General features: G+C 36.6%; 1 protein-coding gene across 1 annotated transcript in view; it reads right to left on the reverse strand.

Annotated features, from left to right (window-relative positions):
* Window positions 1-19,407, reverse strand: part of spop (speckle type BTB/POZ protein) — an 80,608-nt gene that overhangs the window by 768 nt on the left and 60,433 nt on the right. The window contains exons 7-11 of the mRNA XM_081386181.1: window positions 17,371-17,548; window positions 14,220-14,275; window positions 6,318-6,440; window positions 5,899-6,041; window positions 1-3,470 (exon numbers count right to left, since the gene is read on the reverse strand). The exon at window positions 1-3,470 is cut by the window's left edge and continues 768 nt beyond it. Of these exons, the coding sequence (XP_081242307.1) occupies window positions 3,326-3,470; window positions 5,899-6,041; window positions 6,318-6,440; window positions 14,220-14,275; window positions 17,371-17,548 (645 nt within the window). The 3' untranslated portion in view covers window positions 1-3,325. The remainder of the gene's footprint in view (window positions 3,471-5,898; window positions 6,042-6,317; window positions 6,441-14,219; window positions 14,276-17,370; window positions 17,549-19,407) is intronic.

A 19,407-nucleotide genomic window follows, 5' to 3' on the forward strand; every position in this document is an offset into this window, starting at 1 on the left:
GTGGTTTTGTTACACAGCAACATTCTGTTATGTCAAGCTCTATTTAAGCCCATTTACACCAAAGAGGATAACTATAACTATAAAGTATTAACAATTGATCTAATTCTATGAAAATAGGGATATCCACGCCACAGCTATAGCGGTTATCTTTCTAGTTATTGCTCTTGGTGTGACTTAAAAGAGCTCTGCAGGGATGATGTATTTTTGTAGGCCAAAACCCAGAAACGAGTCAGCATTTCAGCACTTCTGGTTTCATCATCCCGAAGTCAATGGGTTTTTTAAAAAATGGGTTTTTGGTTACATGCCTGAAGTAAGGTCTGTGGTGAACACAAGCTAAAGATATTTTCACGTTTTATTCTATAACATAAAATACATCAGTACTACTCTCTTGTGATTTATTTTAACGCTTACAATTGTCTTGACTAATGCGGTTGTTAACAAATGGCTAAATGGGACTACAGAGGTTGTCTTCAGCTGAACAGGTAAACTCATCTACTCACTATTCTTTCTCAGCCTCATTTGTAATCGCACACTTGCAAACTATTAGCTCGAACTGTCAGAAGCTTAGTGATGCCAAAACCATGTGACCACGGTGTAGTTCGTTTATAGTCTACGTTTAGCTTTTGACTTCTGCAGATGGTATTTGCGCTTCAAAATTCTTAAAAGTTGTTCATTTGTGAAGATTATCACGATGAACAAAACGAGCAAGAATCATATGTTTTGTTATTCACAGACCTTATTTTCAGCAATTATCCAAAAGCCAAAGGAAAAATCCTATTGGGTTTTCGTCAAACCAGTGTGATGCTAACTGCCGGGCTGGCCTACAAAAATGTCATCCGTGTAGTAATCCAGATTTGTTAATTTAGGTATGATTCCCTAAAACTGGGTTCAGAATAATATAGTATGAGAATCAGAACAGATTATGCTATGGTAAACAATAAAACAGTCTTATGTCATTCATACATTATACGAGTGAGTGAGTGAGTGTGTGAGAGAGAGAGAGAGAGAGAGTAGTGTAGAAGAATGACATTCTGCAAAGAGACTAAGCGCTGAATTTTATCTGGAGGACTAATCAGTAAAAGGTTTTGCTTAATAAAAATAATAATAAAATAAAATTTACAGAACAATTTTAGTAGTATTTATTCTTGCATTTCAATGTTGGTGATTATAAGTAATTCATTCAAGTCCTTTTGTCGCTAAGAACCATCCAGTATGTCAAATTTTTCAAGAATATGTATGACCCTTTTAGGCCCCAATATACTGGCGGCGAACAAAGTTCTTCTTTGTTCTACGCTTCGGGGTAAAGAGTTACGAATACGAGACCAGCAGTACACATCCCGACGCTGCCGAGAACTACCTTTAGATGAACGTGCTCCGCGCTTTCCTCTCAATAAAATAAAATGACAGTTGTGAGAAAATTGTAGTAAAGAAAGCATCTGATCATAGCAAAGTGAATGTTTGCACGACATCTGCAAGTCAGCACTTCAGTAAAGTCACGCCACATTTACTCCCATAGCACATGATATAATAGATCGCTTTAAAGCAGCTTTACAGTATTAAACATAAAAAAAAAGTCTGTCTCTTTCAATTAGAATTCAGGTTCTACAATGAAGTGACTCTCCAGTGTATATATGTTTTTACTTGCAGACATATGACCTCGATGGACTAAACAAAAGAAATTAAGATTTCCATGTCAAAGCAGGCGGAGTCTCAGAGCCACACCTACCTATTATATCATCGCCACAGACCAATGGTAGTTTAATGACATTTTTCCGGAAAGGCAAGCCGTTTCAAACTCCCGACATGAACACAAAACGAACTTCATTTTGGCCTGACTTTGTTCAAAAACGACGTCACACCGTTTGTTCTACGTTTTCACTTGAAATATATCGGGGGCCTTTGGTCTCTGTTGAACATCGAAAAGGTTTCATTTTATTTATTTATTTTTGGTTGTGTTTTACCCAATTTTTGTGAGCATGCTCAGCAATTATTATGTGTGATTGGTTTTGTTGTTGTTGTTTTTTTGTTTGTTTTTTACAACCAAGATTAAGACCCGTACAAAATTCCTTTTATGGAACCAAAAACCCTGTATGTTGTCTGTCGGACAGGCTTTTATTTATTTAAAAAAGCCAATTTTCTGTTTCAGCAAGAGCTCCAGATTTGACTAATCCATGACTGAGACCAAATATAAAGATATAATGAAATCAGCAGAAAGCAGGATAACCGCTAAGATATGCCCATAACACAAACATCATGTTATGGCTGTTACAAAACAAGAAGAAATACACAAACACAGACAGGTTTGTGTTTTTTTGGCTTTTTTTTTTCATACAGAAAGCCTGGAATCAAATACACAAGTGCTACAAGGAGGAAAAATCTCAAATAAACATCACAAGGAAAAATAAAATAAAATGAGTTCCATGAGCATTTCCCCATTTTTACACTCCTCACTGGATTCGTCAATTTATTCACCCTGTAAACGGAGACCAAACCACTGTAAGTCCATTTGAACTCCATCTCCATTTGGAAGTCAGGCTAGCTTGTGGGTTGTAAGTCAAAGTTCATAAAGGTGGCAAGTTCTAGGTTTCAATTTTCCCAAGAAGCAGAGGACAGTTCTGGAAAAGGTTGTTTGTTGTCACACAGGATTCATAGTCACACAGGAATCTACTAAACGCTGATGTCGTCATTACGAAGACACATGCTACCTATTAAAAAGTTATTTCGCAATGATAACGGAGTTTGTCCTCTATTCCTTTTCGAAAGAACAAAACCTCAATCCATGACTGTAAAGGGGAATGTCTACCGGCCAATCATTTTTTGGAAGGAGGGATGACGCGAAGATGGAGAACCGGTTCACACAGTGAAGGAGAGCACAAGGTAGTGCCAGTGGAAGGAGTTACGTAAAAAGTCCAGTCTTAATCCATCTCATGTTTAACTGCCCAACCAAAAAGCTCAACCTTGATCCATCCACCCACGCTCATGAATCCAGTCCAACAGAATCATTTCTCTCTGGAACAGACAGCCAGACTGATGCAGAGGATGGCCACATTTTTGGACAGAAATCGACCTGCGGCAGCCTCCACACTCAATACTCAACACGGAGGAACCCGACGGTGGGGCAGCGACAAACAGGGTCCTCTGCGCTGGAGGGTTCTGTCTGGATAACGTGAAGGAAGGGGGCAGGTCAAGAGCTGGTTTAGGCATCTAAAGGGACAGAGCTTGGGGGGGATGTAAATCTAAAATAGCCGCCCCCCCCCCTCTTGTAGGCAGTTGTCTGTTGAGTGTGTGTGCAGGTGTGCGGGTTAGGTAACGGTAAGGGGCGGCACTAAGACTGTTTGAGTCGTTTGCGGGGAGGGCCCAGGAAAGGGCACTGGGCGGAGGCCAGGGAGCGATATGCCTCGGCAACCAGGTGAGGATGAGACGCCACCATCGACTTCCACCCTGAGGTCTCCATCACATCAGACGCATGGCTGAGAGAAAGAGAGAGAGAAACATTTAGAACACAACCCTCTTCGCTGAGCTCAGCATCCCGAGGGCATTCACACTGCACTATCACGCACACCAAAAAATGGCCTTTAACGACATTTACTCTGAGTGTGTTTGTGTGCGAGACGCTGACCTCCCCCTAACCCCGCCACGCTGTTGCCCCCAAACACTTGGCATTAATTGCAGCTCTTGCTCACAGTGTCGACATCAGGCTTTGCGGGCAGATACCCATACCACTTTCCCCAATGCAAAAGGTCACTGCGCGGTCAACCATCCACAAAGAACAGGTTACAAGCACAAGCTTTCCAGAATAAATGGGAAGTAAACAAGACCGGGGGGGCGGGGGGGACTTTTTTTTACAATTGTCTTGTGTTTGTAAATGTGTCAATGGAAAAAACTATATACATTTATCAAGCATTCAGAATTTAATTTGAAAGTGTTGCTCAGGATTCATGCACTGGAGTAATCGAATATGGAAAAAGTAGACATGACAGGAAACAATGGTGATATGAGGGGGAATGGGAATAGGACACGCTGCATGACTTAAACCCACATCTTTTGCAAGAGCACAATCTTTCTAAAGATGCACTGATATTACAATTCTGGCCAAAACCTACAAGTCATTTTTTTATGTTATGGCTGAATACCTGAAAAATGAATAATTGAAATAATTGAATAATTAAAAATAAACACTGAATCAAAAATAAACAAACTACTAATAAACTACTAATAAATTAACATAAATTAAAAATAAACACTGAACTAAAATCAATAGTTTTAAATACTGTAAAGAATTTAGGCACCACAACATTATAAAATACAGTGTGAAAAATAGATATTTAAATTAGAGTATTTTGTTTTTAAAGAGTAACTTTAAATGAGCTAGAAAAGAGCAGGAGGTAATATAGGACATGAAAATGCACTTAAATATTGAAACCAATAAATTAGAAAAATCTCTAAAATCTCCCAATAATATGTTAAAAAATACATAGATATTATTCCTTATGATATATTGATACATCCCAATTCTTCTAGTACTTGCAATTTAGTACATCGGATGTTAATCCATTATCCGCTCCACATGATTCTGTTAATGAGTCATGTAAACGATTTTAAGACCTTTCAGATTGCCAAATAATTTTTCTTAAAGAATCTTTATAACCATTTACTCTCTATGCATACATTATTGCACAACTTACTTCTCTTTTTTTGTGGTTTTGTCTCTCACCATTTTTGTAAGTATACTCAGCAATTATATAAGTACAAAATTCCTTTTAGAGAGTCTAAACTGTATGCTGTCTGTCGGAAAGGCTTTTATTTAAAAAAAATTAAAAGAAAGATTTGTTTAAATCTCGAACCAAAAAAGAACCAGATCATGAGTCATTCGTTCTTGAATCGGACTACAGTGGCCATGCTTTATGCTTGTAGTTGTGTTTAGTTGGAATAGAAAACATATTTCATTGTATTGTTTTAAATGTATTCATTTGCAAAATTTCACTTTCTTTTCCTGAGCAGGGGGGGGTGGATGCTCCTGCTGGCAGTCCTTGTCCTGTGATGACTGGACAAAGTCTGGCACTGTGTGGAAAACTGCTGCACTCTGACACTAAACTCCAACATGCCGCAATAAAACCATTTGAGAAGAGGAAGACGAGCACATAAACCAATAACATAAGCAGCAAACATGAAAGCAGGAAAAGAAGGGCAGAGAGGACGAATCATTTTGGGAGAGGGTGCTGGTGTGCATGTTTATTTTCTGTGTTGCCCTTGTTATTGATCTCCCTCTGTCTCTGCTGTTGTTGTGGCGGTGGGTGTTTTTGTATAGAGATGGAGAGAGAGAGAACAGAAATGATATGGCCACAGTCCAGCTTCATGCCAGCCAAGTTACTGCCATCCACAAAATGAACTCAAAATTACACCGTCCAATAAAGCTGCTGCAAAGACAGACTGAACAAGCTAGTTAAAAAAAAAAGAAAAAAAAATATACAATATAGAGCATAAAAGATAAGTGTGGACTGTGGAGAGAACAGAGGAGGGGACTGAGTGAAAATAACAGTAAATTGAAAGAACTCATACAGTATTTGCTATTCTAAGAGAGAGAGAGAGAGAGAGAGAGAGAGAGAGAGAGAGAGAGAGAGAGAGAGAGAGAGAGAGAATACAATTAAAAAATATATGTAAATATTCCCATGATAAACATTTAATAATGACAATATTTAATTGGAATTTTTTTTTTTTTACACTTTCTACTGTATTTGTAATGTGTGTGTGTGTGTGTGTAAAATAAAAATTGTAATACATTTAAAAATACATTTACATATTGCCATTATTTAATGTTAATCAATTTATTTTGGTGGGGCCACTGAAAATGTAGGCAGGGCAAGTAAAATCTGAACTAATGACTGGAGTACCACTCACTAGTTGATGAAGTCGACAGCCTGCGTCTTGAGCTGGTCAGCGCTGTGCAGGTCAGCCAAGATCAGAATCTCTGCTGCGTTTTCCACGGACAGACTGGTGCACAGAGCGTCCTCACACATCACCTTCAGCCGCTCTAGAGCATACTAAAGACAGAGGCATGCACTTCAGTAAAAATATGCACGCTAGAGTTGGCAAAACAAAGCACGTACTATTTGCAACCAATACTTGATTATCATTTTAGTTTGCTGCTCATGACACATGCACATTCTGGTAATTTTATTAGTGTGTCTGGCAAGAAAAATGTGAATGCATGACTGTGAAGGGGCAAAAAATGCCATCGTGGCTTTAAAAAACTTCTTCCTCTGTTTGGCATATATATAGCTAAATTTGGTGTTTGTGCTTGCTTGCGCAATACTCGCCTTGTCAGCAGCAGCGAGCAGGTCGTCAGCCATCTTGTCCAGATTGGGTGCTTTGCCAGTGTAGATGAAGAACATCATCTCTTTAAAGACCTCAGCCTCCACGTCGTTTATCTCCACTCGGTTCTAGGCAGGAAATCACAGCAGAATCTGGTCAACCTTAAGATTCCTGTCAGTCTACTAAGTTTTAAGAGCTGATGTGATTGGACCTGATGCAGTTCAGGGTGTTAAAACTGTTGTAGAAGCATAATGCGTAATTGTGACGAAATCTGGCTTTTCTGCTCATTAACAGCGAACACACCAAATTCACACGACCACTGACCTCCACCGTAGAGTGCATACGAGCACACAAAAGGACAGAGTGGCTAAAAGCAAATTAATATATAGTTCAGAAAGCCTCAATCCATTTTCTGTTCCTGCCCTGATCAATGTTCCGGAATGAGTGCTGCGAGTTTCTCTCTTCTGCCCAAGGCTGCCGGAGCACAAACTCTTTGTCGATTGTCGTGCTGGTAACAAAGGCTTTTCCGTCCCAACCCGTCCATCACAGCTAAACTAATTAATCCAGCTACTGCTAGGAACTCCACCCACCCACAGACACACGGCAAGGTCAAATGAAAAAGTTCACTCAAAAGAAAAACACAATTTATTAAAGGCTACTACAGAATATAAAAGTCTGTGTAGCCTAAAGGTGCGGCAACAGTCACATCTCAGGCTTTTTTTACACAAAGTTTAGGAGTTCCAAAATTGGGAGTATCATAACAAAAACGAATTACAAAAGTAATGTAGGATTTGAGAAAGAAACAGACCCAAATTAATTTTTTCAGACTAATCAAGAAGCAGAATTTCATAGAAACTCCGGATCTAAATCAGACAATCTGCCATTTGAGTCTGAGCAAACTAACAAACCTTGAGAGTCTCGGCCCTAAGTTAAGTTTTGCTGCAAAGTTCAAGGACTTCCAAAGACTTTCCATCCATCCGGCAACACACCACGTGACTGGCCGCCCAAGGCATCAATCCAGACACGACGAGACCGCCAGCCAATCCACAAACCCAGAAAAAAAAACATTTTTCGAGCAAAGGACGGAATCCCCAAAGGAACGCAAAGACAAATGCAAGTAGCCTCCAGACTGAACTGGAACTAGTGCTTTGACATACAATTTAATAACCCACCTAAGAAACGAAAGAAGGGTTAAATAAATGATTGATGGTTACAGTAGTTAATGTCATGTCTTATAAGTGCATATATTGATATTGATAGAGCATATAGATTTCATCATATCACTCTTAAAACTCATTATTTCCTCTCTTTCTTTCTGGAACTGGTGTGTGTGTGTGTGAGATATTAGTTTAACGTGTTAGAATAATCAAAGTCTTGTATGTATTTTAAAGAGAAGTGTTCTTGCGTTATGTGCTTACGAATTTAATGTCTTAAACTGCTTATCTATTTTACCGTGCTAATAAATAGTGTTTTCACCATAGTTTGGATATTAATATCAGCTGCAGAGCTGATAGTTACGGCCCGTTCAAGTGAACACTGGATGAGTCCCTTACAGTAACTAGGTAAAAATTACGAGGCGAAGTCATACACAAAAAAAATGGAAGGCTGTGATGCTTTCTATTCTATGACCAAAACCACAAGGGGTTAGTTTGGCCAAACGTAAGAATTCACACACAGTCATGACATTCCAAACCTACACTACCGTTCATAATTCAGTGAGTAGGATTTTATGTATCGAAATCAATACTTTTTTTTTTTTTTTTTAAGTAAGGATGCATTTAACAGTGACAGTAAAGACATTTATAATGTTAAACAAGATTTCTATTTCAAATAAATGAGGGTGAGTAAATGACAACATCAGGGCTCGACAATCAATCAGGGCTCGACATTAACCCTTGTCTGGGACAAGTGGATTTTTAGAAGGGGCAAGTAAATAAGAATTTTACTTGCCCGACTGGACAAGAAGCCCGATTAGAACGTAAATAACAAAAAAATAACTAGGGAATCACTAAAACGAGAGAATGATTCTGATTTTAACACACTTATTGTAAGTTGCGATCGATAGTGGATAATGTATTACTGACGGTAACAAGGTTGTGCACACAAAATGAAACTCAGTTAACAACATATTTACCGAAAAATATTCAAAATGTGGAGATATTTTTAACATATTACAGTTAAGCAACCTCACACAAGTGCTGTTTTCCTGAATACCATAATGATTGAAAATGTGACATTGATTTCATACAACAGTTAAATAAACAGTTAAAATTAGGTCACTTACATTTTAGATGCAACATTGACTGTTTTTGTTCTGTTTCAGCAGCAAAAATATTTCCAAACAAAGATCAAACCAGAACAATAGCGTATCTCACAGGAACACTGTGTTCCTCATTACGCCGTGTTTATTACTGAATGATTCAGCATTTTGAACGAGTCAAAGATTCAATGACCCATTCATAAACATCAGTCTCAGTCTCACCTGCCGCCACCTACTGGCGGTTTAGTGTTATGTTTAAAAGTATCATTGTTTCCAACGTTTCTTATTTGTATATTTAAAACAATCTCATAACATTAGTTAAAGCAATTGTAATTTTTCAGTGTAAATGATTTAATTTGATCAGCACTACCTAGGGTAACAGTCCTATAGTGTCTTATTCTAAATAATTAAATTTATTGATCAAATTTAGGAATTTAAAATGAAAGATGACGCATACATTTAAGATGGGGGGGGTGCAGATATTACAATATGCAGATTTAAAGGTACAATATGTAATATAATATATATGATATCAAAATATCCAAAAAACACTTGCACAGTGTTATTTCTTTAAATTTACTACTTACATTATGCTAAATGTTTCCAAGAATTTGTAAATTCAGAGAAATTCACAATTTTAAATAGAGCCCGTCCCTTGTAACTTGTAAGCCAGTCAATGACTTAATATCCGCGTTATTCCTAGTTTCCGCTTGTACTGCCATAGTAACCATGGCGACAGACATGGACAACTGCGTTACGTCTAGTGGCACACTGTTGTTTCATTCAAACATTATGGACCATGGCAAGCAGACATTAGGACAAAAGGAGAACTAAAATGAGGATCAATATCAGCATGGCGTTTTCGAGATGCCAAGAGCTACACGTCCGCAACTAACTTGGACTTGACAGAGCTTCACGAGTCACGACTTGACTGGGACGCCGCTCTTGCATGTACTTTATTAGACAGGTGAGCAAATGTACTTAAAACGAATCAATGTTATATAACTCAACATGATGAAATATTAGAATATGATCAGTATGTTATTCTAATGTTGATCTAGCTTACTGCTAGTCTCATACAGCCAAAAAAACTAACACATAGAATAACATTATAACTTTCAACTTACTCAAATGCAGTTTAGTATGATAGTGTAACGTTAGACCAAGTGAAACAGTGCTGCGTTACCTCACAAGTTTCATTCGTCTAATAAACTGACCAGTGTGAGTAGTAATTCTGCACTTGCGGTTACATTAGTTCGATAGAATTAAATGTCCTCATTCCTTTAAGTCTCTCATTAGCAATCGTGCCCTGCTTCATACCACAGTCATGTTAACATGAATGTTTTCACTCATCCATACCCTTACGAAAAAGAAGTTTATTCAAGTGTTCTATTAGTATACTTCTTTTAAACTAAAAATAAGAAAGTATACTTTCAGTCTACTTTTTATATACTTCTCAGAAATATACTTTATGTTCTTCTCAGAAATATACTTCAAATTGCACTTAAGTATACTTGACTTATACTGACAGAAAAGTCTAAGTATATTTAGCCTATACTTGTTGATCAAGATATACTTAAAAGTATAATTAAGTATTCTAAGTATTTTTGGCTTGTACTTGTGTTTACTATTTTTAATGAGGAGCTTATTAAATACTTTTTTAAAAACATAATATTACACACCGTCTTATAAACTAACATGTTCAGCTTTATATAGTAACAAAGTTTCAGGTGGAATAGCTTATAGAGTAAATAAAATGAGCATGGAAAATAAGTTTATTCAAGTGTTAGTATACTTCTTTTAAACTAAAAAGAAGAAAGCATACTTTTAGTCTACATTTTACATACTTCTCAAAAATATACTTAAATACACTTAAGTGTACTTGACTTATACTGAGAGAAAAGTCCAAGTATATTTAGCCTATACTTGTACTCAATCTTTTGATCAAGATATACTTAAAATTTTTATTATTCAAAGTATACTTGGCTTGTAGTTGTGTTAACTCTTTTGATCGAGTAGCCTATTAAATATACTTTTTTTACATCGTTTTTCATATACAGTCTTATGAAACTTTGTTTGAAAATATTGATTAAAGTGTTGCTATAAAACAGATATGTAAAACATAAAACAGAATCTCTGGATCAAAACACAGGAGAAGAAGAAGCTGAAACATGTGATAGAAGATTGCTCACTCAAATGTAAAATAATGTGACATCAAACATTAAACAGATTGTAAATCAAAACTGCTTAATGTTTCCAAATGAAATGAAGTGTAGGCCTAACCCATGAAGAGAAAACGACTGTGAATCTTTGGGGGTGTTGGACTCGATCTACTCCACCTGTGTTTTGATCATCGTTCTGGATCTGATCAAGGCGTAGTCTTTGACAAATATGTGATTTTCTCAACTATTTTCTCAACATTTTAACAAAATGTTCCCTTTCTTTATGAAACTTACTGACATTTAAGTGTTGATAAAAAAGGATGAAGCTAATAAAATGTTTTTAAAATTAAAGTAGAATTAAAGGTATTTTTCAAGTATAAAAAATAACATTTGAACATAGTAGTGTACTGTAGGCCTACTGCAACTGCAAAAATTGTATATAAATAGTAAACTGTAAGTATAATGTTAAGTTCACTTAAAGAAAACTTATAGAATAAAACTACTTAACTAGTAGTTTACTGAGAGTACACTAAAAGAGTAAAAATAATATATAAATGGTATATAGGGCGCAATTGGATAGTCTTAAAACCAATCAGAACGATGAAGCACTGTAAACCCAGATTTTGTTTCTAATTAAACTTACGAGTAATCATTACTTATTCTTTTATGTTTAGTAAAAACCTGCTATCATTACTAAACAACATTAGTTGTTTGTACTATTTAGCTGAAAGATTCATTGCACTAATCATGTTAAGCTGAGATAATGTTAAGCTTCTGTAAGGGAGGGGCGTGGCCTATTTAAACAGGTGACAGTGCGCAGAGTGTGCCATTGCAAGTTTGAACCGAAGACGAACATTACCAGCTTAACTTATTACTAAACAGACTGACTTTATTTCTATCAGACGTCTACAAAATATCTTGTTGAGAATCAACAGAGGTTTAGATGTTGATTATTTATCGTTTCATTTGTAGTCACCATGATGGTGAAAGGTGTTGGCTTTAGTTGGGCTCTAGCCTTTGATATTTAAACATCATATTTTCTCTGGCTGCTATAACTGTGAGATTAAAAGGCACAATTGTTATAGCAAAAAGCTAGGAGTAATGTGATTTATAAATCTCCTTCAGCGCCGCTGCGCTGTCGGCATCATGTTAATCCCTCCTCAAACATTTATGATTGGTATGCCGGAAGTATATATACATGGTAAACTATAAGTATGATGTTAAGTTCACTTAAAGAATACTACTAGTTTAGTAGTTTTATACTACAAGTTTTCTTTAAGTGAACTTAACATTATACTTATAGTTTACCATTTATATATTATTTTTACTCTTTTAGTGTACTCTAAGTAAACTTGTAGTATAAAACTAATAAACTAATAGTTTACTGAGAGTACACTAAAAGAGTAAAAATAATATAGAAATGGTAAACTATAAGCATGATGTTAAGTTCACTTAAAGAAAACTTGTAGTATAAAACTACTAACCTAGTAGTTTACTGAGAGTACATTAAAAGAAAACTAGTTGTGCACTTAAAGTTTACTACTGTTACACTTATAGTACACTTAAACATACTTTTATATACTTCAAGTGGGCCAATTTAGTCCCAAGCGGTATTAAAATAGTACACTTACAAGTTTACTACTAGTACATATTGACATTAGTATACTTACTACATTAAGTATACTTAAAAATATACTTGAACATTACTCAAGTATACTTCATAAAATTAACTTGAAGTATACTTTTTTTTTGTAAGGGTAGACATTATTAGATCCATCGGCATGATGACAAGTTCCATGATTCCGCTTATTCACTGCGTCATCAATCTACGCCTTTGTTATTGTAAGAGGTTAGCGACCCCTAACGGCGAAAAAACAACAACAACATTGTAGCTTTAAATATTCCAGCTGATTTAACACTGATAAGTATATTGCTTCAGAATATATCAATTATTTAATAAATAATAATAATAAAAATAATAATTATTAATATTATTCGGACAAGCAACTTTTTACTCGGACAAGTAAATGCCCTGCATAAGAGTCCCTTTTTCTTCTTCTTTTTTTTTTAAAGTAAACTATCCTTTTAACATGATGCATGTGGATGCACTGCAATAGATGAAGATCGCAGGTTTTCACAGTTCCTAAAACAGCTCCACACCAACCAAAAAAAAAGAACTTGGTCATCAAAAGTACTCTGGCCCACACCTGAAGCTCTGGTGTGAAAAGTCACTGAAGTATCCAGACAAGCTCATGTGCAGATTTTCAGGAGTCTTTCCTTTAGATATAAAGGGCAACTCATCTGTTTAGTCTCTCTCTGATGAGGCATTTCCTCTCTATTCTCTTGAGATTTTCTCTATTTGAGCATCAAAGCCATTAGCCATCAATATTCTACAGATGCCACAGCTAAATCATTGAGCCCCAACCATCATCTAGACCTGACACACTCGCTTTCACACATGCCTATACACAAACTGAGCCCCAGATCCCAACATTCATCTATTAACCACACACACACACACACAGTCTCACATATTTGCATGGACCCTCACAAAGTTAATAAGCCACACAAGCAAAAGGAACAACAGGAAATCTCAATGCTCCACAAACCCCAAAAGCAAGCACATCCTGTCCCAAAAAATGGTGCATGATGAAACTCCGGGAAAGGGGGGATATGGAGAGAACGACAGGAGGAGGGAGGCAGAGGAATACTGGATCAGCAGATGGTGAAATATGTGAATATCATAGATGATGATAAGGAGGAAGAGCAGGAAGTCTATCAGGGGAAGGGTAGGGGTGTAATTTCAGGATCATTTATATACTATTGCAGTACTTAATCATATAATGAATTAGCTTTTATTTTTTATATTTATATTAGTGTCCTTTAATTATTTTGTATTATTTTCTATATTTTATTTCAGTTTTATGTATTTCAACAAACTTAGTTATCGAATTACATTTAAAAAAAAATGTTTTTTTCATTTTAATATTATTTTTAATAGTTTAAGTTGTAGCTAACAATAACAATGCTGCGAATATATAAAATATATTCCAAAAATTCCACTTTTTGTATTTAAAGTGCAGCCCTCTTGATTTACACAGGCTATCCTCACTGCTGTGATCTATATCAGGCCTAATAAGACTGCCATATTAAAAAGCCACGTAAGAAAAATAGCAAATAGTGATTTATCATCGGCTATTGAAAACAAGCAGGAAGACAGTACAGTTGAGCAATTCTGTAAATGCAGAGGCATTAGATCAAACACACGGCCGGACTGAAAATAATTCTTATTGAGAGATACACTTACTGTATAAAAACCACAGAATTGAGACATCAGGAAAACACTTGCATGAAAACAACATGAAATGTAGATGGTGTGAGGGGCTCTGTGATTGTGACAGCCTAAAAGGACTGGAGTTGTCTCACTGCTTTTGAAGATTAATGAGACAAAATGGGAGAAGGGAGGGAGACTACACCCGACTCACCTTTTTACTCTCCTCCATCTCATGTTCAAACATAGCGCTGAAAACTGGGGAACGTGCTGAGAAAGTAAAAGAGAGAGAAAAAAAAAAGAGTTTGTTTAATACACAACACAAACTTACGTCAAAAAATGTATTATAGAGCAAAACAGCGATAGGACACTTTTTCAGCAGCATTGGTTTCAAGTATTTTCCTCCATTCATGTTCTCCGAAGGCAATTTAAAAATGTTCTTTGATAAAGAGTTCATGCTATGAGCTCTGAGAAGAACCCCAACATTACACATTTTTAAACCTTGAAAAATAAAATAAAACAAATAAAAATCAGAAAAAGAAAGGTACAATACAATCTACTCTTTTATGGGGAAAAGTTCTGCTTTCATGAAGCTTGGCAAATGACAATCAATTCAAATCATTTGTATAATGCTTTTGTGTTGAATCATAAGAGTGATGGTGAACAGGGATTCTGAAGAAATGTTTCAGTCAACATCTAACAGCGGTTCCTCCAACAACTTGTGCCTTGGTGCAACTGCCGAACCTTTTGGCTGATTAACCCAGGGAATAGTGGCGGCTCAGACCTTCCTCTCTGTTAAGTCTGGATATGGAGTCAGATCCATCTAGGGCAACTTTAACTTGTTTAAAAGGAGCATGTGAAGTCTGGCACATTCTCTCCCTCACGCGCACAGGCGCGCGCACACAGTCTCACACACACAGTCTAATCACAGCTCAGACACCAGCCGATCAGCTCAGTCTCCAAGGCGATTAATGAGCACTACCAGGTACGGCCAGATAACGAGGAATCCCGCCTCACCATGAGCGACAGCGGGAGAGAGTGAGGCTGTGTGAAACCTGAACAACGCTGCCCTCTCAGACAGCATACATTGGTAGGAAGGTATTCAAATGTTCCCCTAACATAATGTCAAAAATTCTGTCTGGTTGATTTTTGAAGGCAGCACATATGCGTCTTTCGCTGCCTATGATATCCCACAATCCTGTGCGTGTGGGTCAGCAGTTAGATAAAAATAAAATAAATAAAAAACGCTGCTGGTGTGACAGAGCAGTTAAAAACAGCGAAATAGTTTACACATGTACATTTTCAGCTTAAGATAAATTTTTAACCAGATATAAGCATTGTAATCATTAAATATTCACTTGGTTATCTCTAAAGCTCACATAAATTTGTTCTTGAAATGTAAAACCAGTTTCCATAAAAGGCGCCTTCATACTAAAAAGCTGTCTGGTGAGTCACTGACTGACTGGGCAATGAGACAGCCGTCTTATTCTTTGAACACAGCCAGAGAGAGATCTGAATATTATTTACTGATAAGACTTTAAAGGTCCTGTTCTTCGGGATCCCATTTTTCAAACTTTAGTTAGTGTGTAATGTTGCTGTTAGAGCATAAAATTATAAAGCTCAAAGTTCAATGCCAAGCGAGATATTTTATTTAACAGAAGTCCCCTTTCAAAGCCTACAGCGAACGGCCGGTTTGGACTACATCCCTCTACTTCCTGCTTTAATGACGTCACTAGAACAGTTTTTTGACTAACCTCCGCCCACAGGAATACACAAAAAAAGGGGGCGTGGTATTGTTGCGCTCCCACGGAGAAGAGGAAGAGTTGCGTTTGTAGAGTGTGTTTGTCGCCATGTCGTCGAGACGCAGTTATTTTCATCCCGGAGTCAAATCACCTTTGTTAAACAGCTTGAGCTTACCATTGTGAAACATCCTGCAAAAGTCGTGCGTGAACAGGTTCTAAATGATCCATTTCATCTATGTTCTCCGGGTCTGATTACGGCTCAAATTGATAAGGTAATATTAAAGACATGTTTACAATAACACTGAGCCCATGCATCTCCACGTTATGGTAAGTGGCGTGACCTTTCTGGGCAACGTGCGCTAAGCTGCTGTCGAATCACAACACAGGAACCGCTGGCACAATCAGAACTTGTTACGTATTTCTGAAGGAGGGACTTCATAGAACAAGGAAGTCATCAGCCCGTTTTTAGGACAGTGAAAACAACGGTATAGCCTACAGATAAGTAAATTGGGTGAAAAATACTGTGTTTTTTTACACACGAAACAAACACGTTATATTGCACACTGTAAACACAATCAAAGCTTCAAAAACACAGGAAAAACGGGACCTTTAATGACGCAAAAAATCTACTAATAAATTTGTCAATATTTTTATGTAAACTTGCTGCGAATTTGTTACAAAAATACAAATATCATATAAATACAATAAAAACCAAACAAACAAAAACAGCAAGTCATATTATACTAATGTATAATACATTTTATAAAAAAAATTGTTTCGTTTTTTTTTTTTGCCCGATTAAGCATGTAGAATCGGCATCGGGCCGTTGGTGAGAAAGAGAACTCTGATTGGCTGTTCAGATTAGTGAACGAGTCAAAGCACAAGAATAAAAGTACCGAGCAAAGAAGTAAAAACGGTACAGATAGAAGGCTGTTACTAATGTTACGTCATCTTACCTGAGTGTTCCTGGGCGACTATTTTAATAATAACATGAGCGGAGTGGAATAAAGAAAGTGATCAGCAGGATTGATATTCAAAACTGTAAGCACGCACTGCTTTGTTAACGGTTTGTGTATCTGCAGCGTCTGTTTCCCTTTTTGAATGACGAATATATGTGCAGAAATACACAGTTGTCTCATTTACACGCAGGCGCAGAACGCGCATGCTAGCTGACAGCCGGCTGTAGTTCTCTCGGTGTGTTAAAGTGCAGCTTTTTTGCCCAGACGAAGGCAACAACATGAAGTCGGCTTTCATCAGCACTAGTTCTTTGCCGTCAGTTTGGTGTGTCCCTACTTTAAATATCTGCATTAGTGTTGTTAACTAAAACAAACTAAAACAATTAAAAATAGTTTTCAATAAAAAAAAGGAAAATTAGAAATGTTGCCTCGTCAACTAACTAAAATAAGTTGAAGTACTAAAATGAAATTAAAACCTGAAAAAAATTACAATTTTTTTTTTAAATATTAATAAATACTACCATAGTATATAAATAACACTAAAATTAGACTAATCAGCCAACCCATATCAGTTGCAATCATTTTATTTAAAGTTGTGTATGACCAAATCTCAGCATATGTGAATAGAGTGCATGCGAGTGTGTGTGTCTGTGTGTTTACCACATACCTGCCAGAATAGCTTTGTGTGCCTGGAACTCTTGCCCAGCGACACACAGCGAGCAGTCCGTGAATCTGGAATGTTCCCACAGTCCGCCCAGTTCATCTGCCAGGCGGCAGTCAGGGACCTTCACCATGTTCATGGTGTTCTGACCCGAGATATTCACGGAGTCCTGCACCACACTCACCTAAGCTCACAAAAACAATGTTTTGCACATGAAAAATTTGTATTTTAGCAGTTACAACAATACTATCATACTAGAAAGAGATGCCTGCATATCAGCCCATGTATTGAACGTGTGCATTGTAAAGGTAGTTAGACTGGTATATTGACCATGCCAATAATCAGCCTATATTTGATCATTTTGAGATCACAGAAGTGGTCATTCCTCTCGGCGTCAGTTTCAAAATAGGACAGAATTGTTAATTGATAGTTCACAATTTTAAATATTCTTAAGTGCCGTTGACTAAGTATTGAAAAATAAACAGTGTATTTAAAAAAATACTGAGTGCACCTTTACATTGATATTATTATTCAATTATATACTAATTATAGCAGCCATTAGCCACCCTTCTCCCGATAGTGGCCATTAAAAAACACAGAGAAGTCAATCACTACTTTAAGACACCAGATTCATGTGTCATTTAAGGACAACCATATGAAAAAGTAAAATATAACTTTTCTTCAACTTGACGGTTATATTAGTATTATATGTATATATATAAAAAAATAAAATGAATAAATATATACACACATACATATACACATATATATATATACATATATATATATACATACATATATACATATACATACATATATATATATATATATATATATATATATATATATATATATATATATATATATATATATATATATATATATATATATATATATATATATATATATATATATATATATATACATATATATATATATATATATATACACATATATACATATACATATATACATATATACACATATATATATACATACATACATACATATATACACATATATATATACATATACATACATACATATACACACATATACACACACACACACACAAATCAACCACTACTTCAGATAGATTCATGTGCACTGGGTTAACCTTTGTGTTTATTTTAAAGACACATTTAAGGACATCCATATGTCAGCCAAAATGGTAGATTCTGATTATCAGGGGGGACACTACAACGACTGTTCAACAAGGGCAGCCGTCTAGTTATCTCTTAATTTGCACAAATTGCCTCAATTTGTTACTGGTCTCTGTGTGTGAGCGTGTGTATGTGTGTGTGGCGGGCCACCATGCTGACTTAGCCACCTGTTCCCGCAGACATAAGCAGGTTCATTTATCTCACTCCAGGTGACACACACGCATGCACACACACACACACACACACACACGCACACACACACGCACACACACACGCACACACACACACACACACGCACGCACGCACGCACGCACGCACACGCACGCACGCACACAGAGAAATGCCACAGGTTCTCACACCAAGTCAATTGCCGTATAAGGCACATTTCCTTAATGAGCAAAACTCCTCACAGACAAGCCTCAAGACTGAGGATATTTCAAAACCTTGTAAGCTGCCTTCCTTTACAACATTTTGGGCATCATAAGACAAGTACAGTATATTCAATTTAATTTGAACTGTGTAAAGGCAACGTTACAAAACTGGAAATTTCTTATTTGTTGCATAATGACATTCAAGCTCAATTTAGCCAATTAAACAAATACACAATCCCACAATGTTTGTGGTTCAAAAACAAAACAAACAAAAAACCATTCAAGGATTATGAGCTGAAGGGGTGAAAATGACACCGAAGAAGAGTGAAAGGGAGTGAGAATGAGACGGAGCTGATGGAGATGGAGGAGAGTGAGTATGACACAGAGGAAGGGGGTAAAAGAGCACAACAAACAGGAAATTAAATGTCAAGGACCCTTGTATGTTCTTAATGGAGGAGCAGGCTTTCCCCTGAAGGAAAACAGGGAAGACAGCAGACGAGGAGAGGGAC

This window comes from Scardinius erythrophthalmus (genome assembly GCF_964197995.2).
Source record: "Scardinius erythrophthalmus genome assembly, chromosome: 1".
NCBI lineage: Eukaryota > Metazoa > Chordata > Actinopteri > Cypriniformes > Leuciscidae > Scardinius > Scardinius erythrophthalmus.